At 30.8% G+C, this 12227-nt stretch overlaps 1 protein-coding gene across 1 annotated transcript; it reads right to left on the bottom strand.

The window, feature by feature from the left end:
- Positions 1–8008: 8008 nt before the first annotated feature.
- Positions 8009–9096, bottom strand: LOC11425580 (abscisic acid and environmental stress-inducible protein). The gene is made up of 2 exons (XM_003616767.4): positions 8932–9096; positions 8009–8684 (listed from the first exon to the last, which is right to left on the bottom strand). Exons 1-2 carry the CDS (start codon positions 9041–9043, stop codon positions 8266–8268), a joined length of 531 nt encoding a protein of 176 aa, XP_003616815.1. The 5' UTR covers positions 9044–9096; the 3' UTR covers positions 8009–8265.
- Positions 9097–12227: the final 3131 nt, after the last annotated feature.

Genomic DNA, 12227 nt, shown 5'->3' on the forward strand with positions numbered 1-12227 from the left:
GAAATTCACTAATCTTTATGAATATAGTACAAATCAATAACAAAGATGTTGATTCAAATATTGGTTGCACATCTATGGTGATTTGTGGATGAAAGGGGGTAAGGGTTCAGAATGATCATAAAAGATGGATTTTTAAAAATTTACATGAAAAGGACAATTTTGGTATTATTGTAAAAATTTAAATAAATTTAGGTGTAACTAATTTTTTTTGGGGTGTGACTAGCACCAGTCATTTTTTTTTATAGATATAGAGTAACACTTGTTTTGCAAAATAATATAGTACACATTCTCCATAATTATAAACATAATTTCTTCTTAAAGATAATTTCTTGTTTTGCAAAATAATTTCCTGTTGGTAAAAAAAAAATAAACATAATTTATTTTTAAGATTCATTGAATAACTGTTTTTTTTAAAAAAACTTTATTAGATGATTATTGTATCTGATCTATATAAATAAAATACATTGATTATTTAATCAATATGAAAAAAAAAAAAAAATTAACTTATAATATTGACGGGATGAGAATTTTCAGTTGATTTTATTGATTGATGCTATCTATATTTAGACCAGAGAAGGGTCTAGTTGTTGCCCCGGCAACTAATAGACCACTCATATGTGATAACAGGGAAGTGAGAAGAATTCACAAAATACTACACGTGTCCTTTGGTGTCCCCAGTCAATTAATTCTTCCACATTGACACTTTGACAATATTGAGGCATTAAAAGCAATGGATTTTTCCTTAAAAAAAATGTAGGGTTAATTAAATTTTGACTAAAGTGCATTTTTCCACCCCTAACTTTAAAAAACTTACAATTTTGACCTCTTAAGTACAAAAACTATAATTTTGGCCCCCTAAGATTTAACCCCTTTGCAACTTTGATCATTTTTGTCAATTTTGACCGGTCAATGCCTATATGGCATGCCACGGATGTAATTAATGAATTAAAAATTAAAAAAACCATATAATCATTTTTTAAATCAAATTAATGAAAAATGAAATTAAAAAAAAAAAATAGGATAAAAATTAAAAATAAAATTCAAATCCCTCAATCTTTTATTTCTTCTTCTTCATCATCTCTTCCTCTCAAAACACCCACTGTCACTCTCCTCCGACCACCATCGGCGGTGACACCTCCTCCTTCTTATTCAACAATGCCTCTATCGCAGCCGTCATCCAACTTCTTTTTGTGGTGTTTCTTTTTTCTACCCAATTTGGTTTCTTCTGTTGGTTTTTTATTTTACCTGCTTTTAAACTTTTGTTTGTTTTTGTATCTTTTGTAAGAAAAATTAAATTTCCATAACTCTTATTAATTATCTTAAATACAAAAGATGAAAAAATGAGAGAAGAGAACAATGAAACATGTAGCACCGCTAGCTATGTAAGAATAGTAATGTCGGGAATTGTTGGTGAAAAAGTTTGTGTGTGGAATTGGAAATATAACAGTAGATTTGGATGTGTTCCAGCCTCTATCATCACAGCCGCTTACCTCCACTACATCAGCCACCATCTCCAACTTGAGAATCTTCTTCACTCATGTTTCAAGGTCTTTTTTCATTTATTAATTCATGAGCTTAATTTCACTACAACTTACAAAACGTTTGATCAGTTATATAGTATATATCTTCATGAAAATGGACTAGAACAAAAAGAACAAGAAAGTGAAGAGTTTGTAGATGATATGTGTTGGTGATGAGGATGAATGGTGATAATGAATATTAGAAGATGATGGATGGTGGTACTTGTGATGGGGGAAGATGATATGTGCCTCTCCTTCTTCATCTGCTTGTATTTTTATTTTATTTTTCCTGATTTTTTTAATTTTTTAATTTTATTTTTCATTTATTTAATTTAAAAAATGATTATATGATTTTTTAATTTTTTTAATTTATTAATTACACACGTGGCATGCCACGTAGGCATTGACCGGTCAAAATTGACAAAAAGGATCAAAGTTGCAAAGGGACTAAATCTTAGGGGACCAAAATTGTAGTTTTTGTACTTAGGGGGTCAAAATTGCAAGTTTTTAAAAGTTAGGGGGGAAAAAGTGCACTTCAGCCTTAAATTTTTTATCCTATAAATAGCTGCAGTTTTGTTTTTAGTCCTTATAAAAATAAATTACATTTTTTAGTCCCTATTTTTCGTTAGCGCTTTTAGTTCCTATAAAATTTTTTGTCAGCATTTTTAGACCCTATCAAAAATTTCCATCAACATTTTTGGTCTCTAAAATGCTTAGGGAAAATTTCACAGGGACTAAAAAGTGTGATTTTATTTTATAGGAACTAAAATCAAAACCGTGAATATTTATAGGGGTTAAGAACTTAATTAACCCAAAAATGTAATCGATTTTTATGATTGAAATCAATGTTCACGGGACACTCTTTAAGCATTTTTAATAAAGAAATTATTCTTTAAAAAAGTTCAAGACTTCAATTTTCAATGCAATAAATGTACAAAACTTTCGTAAAATCTTACCACTTTGAGTGCTTAACTAGTCTGTCAGGGACACTCGTTAACATTACCCTTAAAATTAACATTGCTTTGATTATTTTAGTTCAATTTGAAGAAACATGGTAAATACACATAGATATCAGAGGTTCGAAGCTTGTATAATAAAAATAGGGAAATGTTAACAAATGCCCTTGGTTAATAAGGGTCTTGCTAACAAGTGCTATAAGAACATTGTTTAAGGAACCCACAAAAAGAAATTATGTATTGAAAATACAAATCAAACATATGTTAAAGTCATAACTGTACACTTTCCAGTGCAATTGTATGTCGTTTTGGAAAAAAAATTTGTCCCAAATTGTATGTCGTTTTACAATACCAATGAAGCATTAATGTTATTTTTTCTATTATATCCTTAATTATTTACTACTTTCTCTTCTTCCAAGTCATTCATTTATCTTTCCCATATCATTTACTAAGGACAATTTTGTAAAACAATTCATAATATTCATTTTTCACACAAAATTAATTACATTTCTTAATATGTGTGAAATGCTCAAAACGTCATACAATTTGGGACGGAGGGAGTATAATAATACAGATTTAAATATTCCAAATAAGTTTACTTATGAAAATTATTAGTAGAAATATAGAAGATAAAATTATCATTGATACATAAATATATTTATCTTGTTTTGGCACTTTTAGTCTCTATTGTGACTAAATAAAGAGTTATGTTAACAATGAAAAATTGTCAAGATAAGATTCGTAAAAGTATATTTTACTTTTTCTATATATCTGTCCCCCTCATAAAATTTTGACTTGCTTTGCCACTCTTATGGCTCTTCGTTAATAAGAATAGTAGCAACCTAATTTGAAATTATATTATAAAGATTGTGTGAAGCATAAGATAGAAATGTTCGTGCAAGAGTATGAGTGCTACAATTTGTTTGATGCCTAGTCAACACAACTTTGTACCTGTTGTGATTCATGAGAATAATTTTACAATCTTGGAAGATCATACCGTACTTTGAGTGATTTAATTTATTTTTGTTATTATCATCAACCACCATTTTGCAGCGTTTCTAATACCATGAAGTGATGCTCTAACGAGTTCAACCATTCAAGTTCACACAACAAACTCCAACATTTCAAAGGACAAGCATACATGTTTCTTGCTTTTTCTCCCAGAGTTCAAGATTGTGTTTCATGCTTATTCTCGCAAAGTTCAAGATTGTGTTTCTTCTATAAGCTCCAAGCAGACATGGCAAAGTTCACTAATTAATTTTGACTCATCTGTTTCCATAATCTAGCAACACATCATTGAAGCCTGCGGTATCTTCCATTAATCCTTCCAACGAAGGACACAAGTTCAATTTTCGCCAACAAATTAACACCATCAACATAAGAACAAATGTCAATTATATTCAGTGTAGGATTGACAAACCACGCTATTTGACTGACATTCAATACACTTGCTAGTTAGCCTCTGTCAATCAGGTAGTTAATCCCTCCCAAGTATTAGTGTGTAATTCAAACCTTAATCATGTTTGTTTGTTAGTTAGGGTTAGTTACTTGTCTCTCAAGTAACTAACTGATTTACCTATATTTTAGCTAGTTAGTTACTTTCTGTTTGTTACTTGATACACAAGTAACAGTGAACATCTTTGTATATATATAGTGTATCCCATTATGAATAAACAATGCAATTTTTCACAATTCATTAATTCTCTTAATTTTTCAATCTATTATTCTCTCTATCACCAAACTGTTTCTTCTAATCCAAGTCATCAACACAGAAACCCTAACAAAAACTGTTATCCCCTAACACCAAGAGGCCACATAAAATGTTTAACCTTCGGAGGGATGGGAAGTGACCACATCTTGTTCCAATCTCTTTCCCGTTTCTAATTAATCATCCCTATTTATGATAATGTCAACACAAACTCAATAAGCACTTTTGACTAAATATAGACCTTTTCTTGACGAATCTTCATATTATTGCATCCTTTCTTGCAAGATTAGTTCACGGAATGTTGAGAACTTCATGTACATCTATCTCACTAAATAAATTCCAAAGAAGGTTAGTATTCAAACTTCTAGAGTTTGTATCAATAGGTGTACTAAATTTGTATGTAGCTAAAAAATTGGTACATACAGTAGATATATATAACATAACCCTCCCTTCGACAATATTCTTTTTTTTTTGCTAAGCAGTGAGAAAGACAAACATCAGGAGGTAACACCGACGTCCCAATTAGGTTGACATCCTGGAAAACCACCGTCCTCTGTCCGCTAAACTCTAAAAATTTATTAATAAAGAGAAAAAATATATACAAGAAGAGGGGAGACTAGACCAAAACCCTAAAAAAAAAAACAAAAATATAGGATTATGTTGACATTGTTGAGAAGACCAAATTCTACATCAAACAAAGATAGGATTATGTCCTAAAAGACACTCCCAAAAAATCCCTATTAAACAGGTATATAGCTTTGAAAAGAGTGTAATATTTTTTCAATCATCTTTTCTGCAAAGGAATGATGTAATAGAAATACACTAATACAATAAGAAGGGATAGCTTGAGCAACTGATTTAATGAACTCTCCTTTCCTGTTCGAGAGAGCTTCTTACTATTCCAACAAGAATTAAGCTTCCACAACCGATTCTTAATGTAGTTAAAGATCGATTTTTCGCTTCTACCTATCATAGATTGGAGCCCAAGATATTTTCCGGAGCCCATGCACTTTGGCACTTGTAAAATATTAGAGAGCGTGGAGGAATATTTCTACTAAAGAAAATCTCATATTTTTACTTCTTAATCATTTGCCCATAAGTATTTGCATATCTATCTAAGATTCCTTTTAGTATATGTGTTTCAATTTCATTGGCTCTAAAAAATAAGTTGCCATTTGCCCAAAAAAAAACATGACAAATAGTAGGAACTCATCATATTACCTTCACTCCACGGACCATTCCTTTTTGCATTTTTATTAGTGTCGCCATTCCTTCCGAACACATAATAAAAAGAAAATACGATAAAAACTCACCCTATCTTGACCCTCTTTCTAAGTAAGCTAGTAGAGTTTCAAGTTAGAAATTACATTCCATTGAATAATATATTTAGGATTAAGATTTTTGTGAATAATATTCCTACTCGTATGTATGTTTGATAAAAATTTAGAGTTTGTTCAGATGGTTGTAAATTTTTGGTTTTTATTATTGAAAATCCATTTCAAAGCCGAAACTTGATTGTGCAAAATTAGATTCATTTTGTAGCCAATTATTTTTTGGAAAATATGGTTACTATGAAGGATGAATCCTCAAAAACAAAGAATGAGACCAACCTCTACCATGATTTCCACCAAATCCATAGTTGTTGGAGTAGTCGAGTGTCCATTCTTAAGAAATTGTATTCAAGCTTGACCAGGTTTTTATTATGGGTGATCAAACAAACACAAAAGCATAAAGGGACATGATTTCAATCAAATTATGTAAAAAGTTCTGTCCATTTTTACGGAGTTTAAGTTATGATCAAGAAAAAAAAGGTTGACGGAAGAAGCCAACAATTACAAATCGTATCGTGTAGAGGATGAATAGGGTAGAGCCTAGCCGTTTTTTTGAATTTATTTTAAATAATAATTCAATTAAATTGATTTGATATGACATGGAGAAAACAAGAATTATAATTGGATGACACTCTAAAGTGATTTTAGAGTGTCAATGCATATCCATTTTTCCCTAGTAACAGACACTATGTCAAGTTCGATTTTCACTTTCATATTTCTAATTTTAATACTCACTTAACTTAATAACAACGGAAATTTAGAATATTTACAAGAACAAAACAAATTTAACCCAAAATTTTATATAACACACCTTTTTTTTTATATTGGTTGAAATTTCACAAACCACAGAATATTGTGTGGGATATATATGGATTTTAATTTAGATTAGCGTAGTCAAATTTAATTTTGTAAATTTGTCCAAAAAAAAAATTAATTTTTTCGTAAATACTCAAATTAATTTAATGTCTGAATATTGAAATATACCGTTAATCATTTATATTAATGAAAAACATTTATTTTATTTGTATGTTTTTTTATTGGACCGATGTGGAAGAGACTTGTTCTAAAATTTGCTCATTGTTCGATTTATGATTAGAGTCGTATATATTGTATCCAGTGTTATCTTTCATGTGTTTATAATGCATGTGCTGAAAAAATTTAATAACAATTCATGGTGGCTCTAAGAACTCGCGCCTAGCTTCCCCATGAAGTCTGTTGAGCCATCCACCTTCCTCAAAGTATAGGTTTAGTCATATACAAGGTTTTAAAAAATGGGCTGTTATCGGGAAAAATTCCGTGACAATAAGGTATAGGTAGCCGATGTTATCGTTTTTTACCGTTTTTATAGAGTGAACAAAAATCACAACGAAACGTCGTTTCAACTGCGATGAAACACCATTGCGGCCGCAAGAAATGTCGTTTATGACAATTGTCATAGAATATGGATATTTTTTCAATTAAGATAGATGAAAATCATATTTTTAGTACATATTTAATCATAATGTTGGTTCCTCATCTAGTTTAGAACTCAAAATCTATCTCTAGTTTATGTTATTTACTTTACTATCATCATTTAAGAATTTTGCAATGTTATGATTAATTCACACCGTGACAACCGTAATCCGTAGTGCAACATCCGTAACAGTTGAAATCGCAAAATCCTATACGCGATCGCGATCGCGTCCGTTATTTAAAACATTGGTCATATATATGTTTATTGTTTCTATTTTATATATAGATATATGATTATAATTTTATAAGGTTAGGGCATAAATTAAGGAACAAAAAGTAGAAGTTTCTCCTTGAAAATTGAGCATTCAATCTCTTGAAAGTTTCAAAAGTTATTTTATCAACAAAAAAATTTAGGGTCATGTTAACTTGTGCCCTAAGGGCACAAATAGGGTACAAGTTAATAAACTAAAAATGGAATAAAAAGACAACTTTAGCATTGAAAATATAAATTTTCAAACTTTTAATACAATGAATGTACAATTCCCAAGAAAAAGTTTCTATGTTTAATTTTCAAATTTTTAATACAATGAATGTATAATTTCCCAAAAATTTATTACTTAATTCTATTTTAAGTTCCTTAACTTATGCCCTAACATGACCCAATTTATAAAAGTTTTATATTTTATATAAGCATATTTTTGTTGGGTTACTGGAGGAGCCGAGGGACCGTCCACATCGAGGCTAGAACAACCACACAAGCAAGAGAGACACCACACTCTTATCCAAAACCTAAAGGTAATGTGTTTATTGGTCCTCTTACTTATAAGGTGTTCAACCTTTACTCTTTTATCCGATGTGGGACATATAACTCACACTTGCAAACAACAACAATTTTTAGAAATTTTAGTGAATTTTATCTAAAAAATAACAATATGTTACAAATATGTATTAAGAAGTTTTATGTTATGAATTTTACTCCCTCAAAAAAAAAAATGTTATGAACTTTATAATCGGTCAATTTTCTTAAAAACCAAATTAAAGTAATAACAACAATGATATAATACACATTCACCACTTCTTGCAAAAGCTCATCCCCATCACAGATACATAGATTGATGCAAATTTATACATGATTTTCACTCCTGGAATATCTTTACTATATAGTGACAAGATAGATGACAGCAACTGAGATTGATGTCTATCTATGCATGCCATTTTTTATCAACTCACAAACATTATTTATTCATGAAATTTATTATTAAGAAAGAGTGCATCATAACATGATCATAGCATTATGATCAATTCTGAGTTTTGTCCTCAGCTTGCACGGCAACAAATTCAGCATGTGAGCAGCAATGGCCATGGCAATAGTAATGGCAACCACCTCCACCATGGTGAGAACCACCTCCACCGTGAGAACCACCTCCATAGTAATGTCCACCACCATTGTGGTAATTACCACCACCATTGTGATAACCACCACCACCATATTTGGCATCATTTACTTCATTAGTCTTTTCCTCAGTTTGGACGGCAACAAATTCAGCATATGAGCAGCAATGGCCATGGCAATAGTAATGACAACCACCTCCACCGTGGTGAGAACCACCTCCACCGTGGTGAGAACCACCTCCATAGTAATGGCCACCGCCATTGTGGTAATTACCGCCACCACCATATTTGGCATCGTTTACTTCATTAGTCTTTTCAACAACCTCTGCAAACATAATATATATGAACGATTACATTTTATATACATATAAGAATGATCAAATCACATCGCTGTAATGTTTGAATATTTTTACAATGCTCAAAAACTTCTTATTTGATACTTATTTTATAAAGCTAAACAGTTAAATGTATAATTATATGATAGATATTAAATATAATTATGTAGAAAAGAATTAATAAAATATATAAATGCTCATGAATATATATAGAGAGAGAAATAATATATAACTCACCCTTTTTGGCATCAGAGGAAGTTTCAGTTAAGTCCCTAGCGGACACTTCTGAGGAAATAAGAAGAACCATAGCCAAGAGGCCTAGGATGAGGATTGCCTTTTTCGAATCCATTGTTCAATATCTGTTCAAATGTAATATTTGGTAGTGAACGATGAGAAAACTAGTAAGAAGTGTGCTCTATATATAATGGAGGGAAAGAGTGGTATGTAGGGACCTTTACTTGGTAGTTGAAGATAGCTGGTGTATATAAATTCAATCTTATCTATAAATTTTGAAGTATAGTTTGATAATTTTGATACTAATCATAATCAATCTATACTATATATATATATATATATATATATATATATATATATAATATGTGTGGTTTTGAAATATGTAATTTTCGGGTAATTATTTTAGTTCTAACAGAAATGTTATCTATTAGAAAGATAAGAATTTATATTATATTTACTATATTTGTTAGAGTTACTGAAAAATATAAATATAATTTCTTACAATATTTAAATAAAAAATATTTTTATTTTTAATTTTAATCAAAATTTTATAAAAAATATTGTTCGTTTATGCATATTGACACAATAAAAAAATCCATGTATAAAAAAGAAATGATCGGACAAAGCTTGTAAACACTATTACCCCGTTTCTTTTTAATTGTCGTTTTTTAACATCTAGATAAACCAAGACAATCAATATACATGACTACTTTTGATACAATAATTTGTATATTTTTACTATAATAACTTTATAAATTTAAGAAGAATGCTAGAGACATTCTCTTTTAAACATTCTCTCTAACACTTACTCTTTTAATTGGATGAAATTAATGTACGTCTCACCACTTCAAGTAGAACACATTTTTAAAGGGTGAGACACACCTTCTTTAAACCAATAAAAAAGTGAATGTCCGAGAGATTGTTGAAAAGAAAGTGTTATTAGCACTACTCTATATTTAATATATTATTTCATATGTTTCTCTCTTTCCAAAAAATAATGAACTTTGAAAATCACAATTGAATGGGACCACAAATTTTCTGCAAAATAAACACTAGAAAAGGAAGGAAGGGAGTAGTTTGATGATTTTGAATACTCCATTGTTATTCATTATGAGTACTAGTAAAGATCGGAGGCTATGAAAATGATCCAGGTTTCTACTTGCTATTGGTTAAAAGTGAGAGCACCCGAAGCATACTAGTGGTTCATACTAGCTATCTCTCATCTCATGGAGATATGTAACATCCCAACTAATCCACACACATCCCTAAAAGAAAATAAAACTAATCCATACACATTCATAATATTTTTTCCATAAATAATTAGCAAGAGATCATTATAAGGTATCATCTAAACTTTTTCAAGAGTATTGTTGTTGAATGCTTAATTTATTCATCTGTAAATATTATTTTTAATTTTCCTTTTTATTAAAGAACTGATGTATATGATATATCTTATAAACTATATACCTTCAAGGGAGGATCTTCTCATGAGCATGGATGAGTCATGGTTCACCCAAACTAAAAAAGAAAACATTTTTAATAAGTAGGAAGCCCCTAATATGGACCCCTTATTTTAAGGTCCACTCATGGTCCTTGTTAATTGACCGGCAATAATGGGTAATGCACTGTACACCCTCCTTTGAACAATGGGTAATACACTTTCAAGTTTACACCGGAACAAATTACTTTCCTAATTTTGGTCATCCATTTCTTCTTCAACTCTTACTGTACAACTTCATTCCATGTAAATATGTGAATTTTGATTCTTGGGTATGTCGTTTCCATAAAAGAAGAAAAATAATCATCCGAATTTCAGCAATTCATAAATCTTTGTTGAACGTCAATCTCCAAAATTCTAAAATCCTTATATTTGCTGCCCTTATATCTGGTCACCTTTCCCCCCACCGATTTCAGAACCACCATTCATGATGTTCTCTTTGCAGAACTTCCAAGGTCGAGTCCTTTAATATGAGAAAACACTACTATAAAATTTTATTCCAATTAAACTGGATTCCAGGTTTGGATGAAGTCTATATGGTGAAGATGTTTATGGTGGTTGTTTTGTTGGCAAGAGTTAATGGTTGCAATAATAGTGTTGGCATTTACAATTCTGTTTGTCGAAAATAAATTGAAGCCTGTCATTTTCTGTTTAGTCCATATGCTATTGTTGCAATGAAAGCTTTGTTGCAGAATGTGCTATTTCTTCTTTAGATGTTGCTTACTTTTGGATGATGAAGTTTGTTAACACTGAATTTAATTAAATCATTGCGTGAATGATGGAATTGAATTTGGGAAGAAAAAGTGAGTAAGGGATTTGTTGTGCGAATGATTCACGTGGAAGGAGAATGTACATTGCTAGTTGAAGAAGAAATAAAGGAAAAAAAATTGATGTTCCCATATAAACTAGAAGGGGTGTGTCTACCCACTATTGCCACTCAATTTGCAAGGTCCATGGATGGACCTTAAAATAAAGGGTCCATATTAGGGGCTCCCTAATAAGTATATCCATATATTATATTAAGAGTATATTATAGCAAGAGATCATTATATGGTATCATCTAAACTTTTTCAAGAGTATTGTTGTTGAATGCGCTTTATTCATCTGTAAATATTATTTTTAATTTTCCTTTTTATTAAAGAACTGATGTATATACTATATCTTATAAACTATATACCTTCAAGGAGGATCTTCTCATGAGCATGGATGAGTCATGGTTCACCCAAACTAAAAAAGAAAACATTTTTAATAAGTATATCCATATATTATATTAAGAGTATATTATATTGTGCGCATATAAACTATATTTGGTCATCATGAGCTTAACTCAGTTGGTACGGATAATATATATATAAGGTTCAGGGTTCGGATCCCAAACAAAAAAAAATACAAACTATAATTGATGTGCGTCCTGGCGGTTAAGGAAACTGATCATGGGGATATGGTTCAACTAGGCGGTCTCAAAAAATGTATTTAGTCATTATGCCAAATTAGACATGGCAACAAAACCCGCACCTGTCCACACCCAGCCGCCCCCACCCTGTATTTAACGGCGGAAGCAGGGGCAGGGACGCTTAAACCCGCCTCCGCCCCGCCCCGTTGCCATGTCTATGCCAAATGCCTTGCTTTTCGTTACCATATACGTCCTATATTTTATTAAATTAAATTTTTTAAGGGTAAAATATATTTTATTATTTATATTATACTTGATTATTCTTGGATAGCAGAGGCAGCTTTTGTCCTAAATTTTAAAATGGGTCGCCTTTGCTTTATTTATTTGGGACTATCAATTGGTGGGACT

The sequence above is a fragment of the Medicago truncatula genome, chromosome 5 (assembly GCF_003473485.1).
Source record: "Medicago truncatula cultivar Jemalong A17 chromosome 5, MtrunA17r5.0-ANR, whole genome shotgun sequence".
Classification (NCBI taxonomy): Eukaryota; Viridiplantae; Streptophyta; class Magnoliopsida; order Fabales; family Fabaceae; genus Medicago; species Medicago truncatula.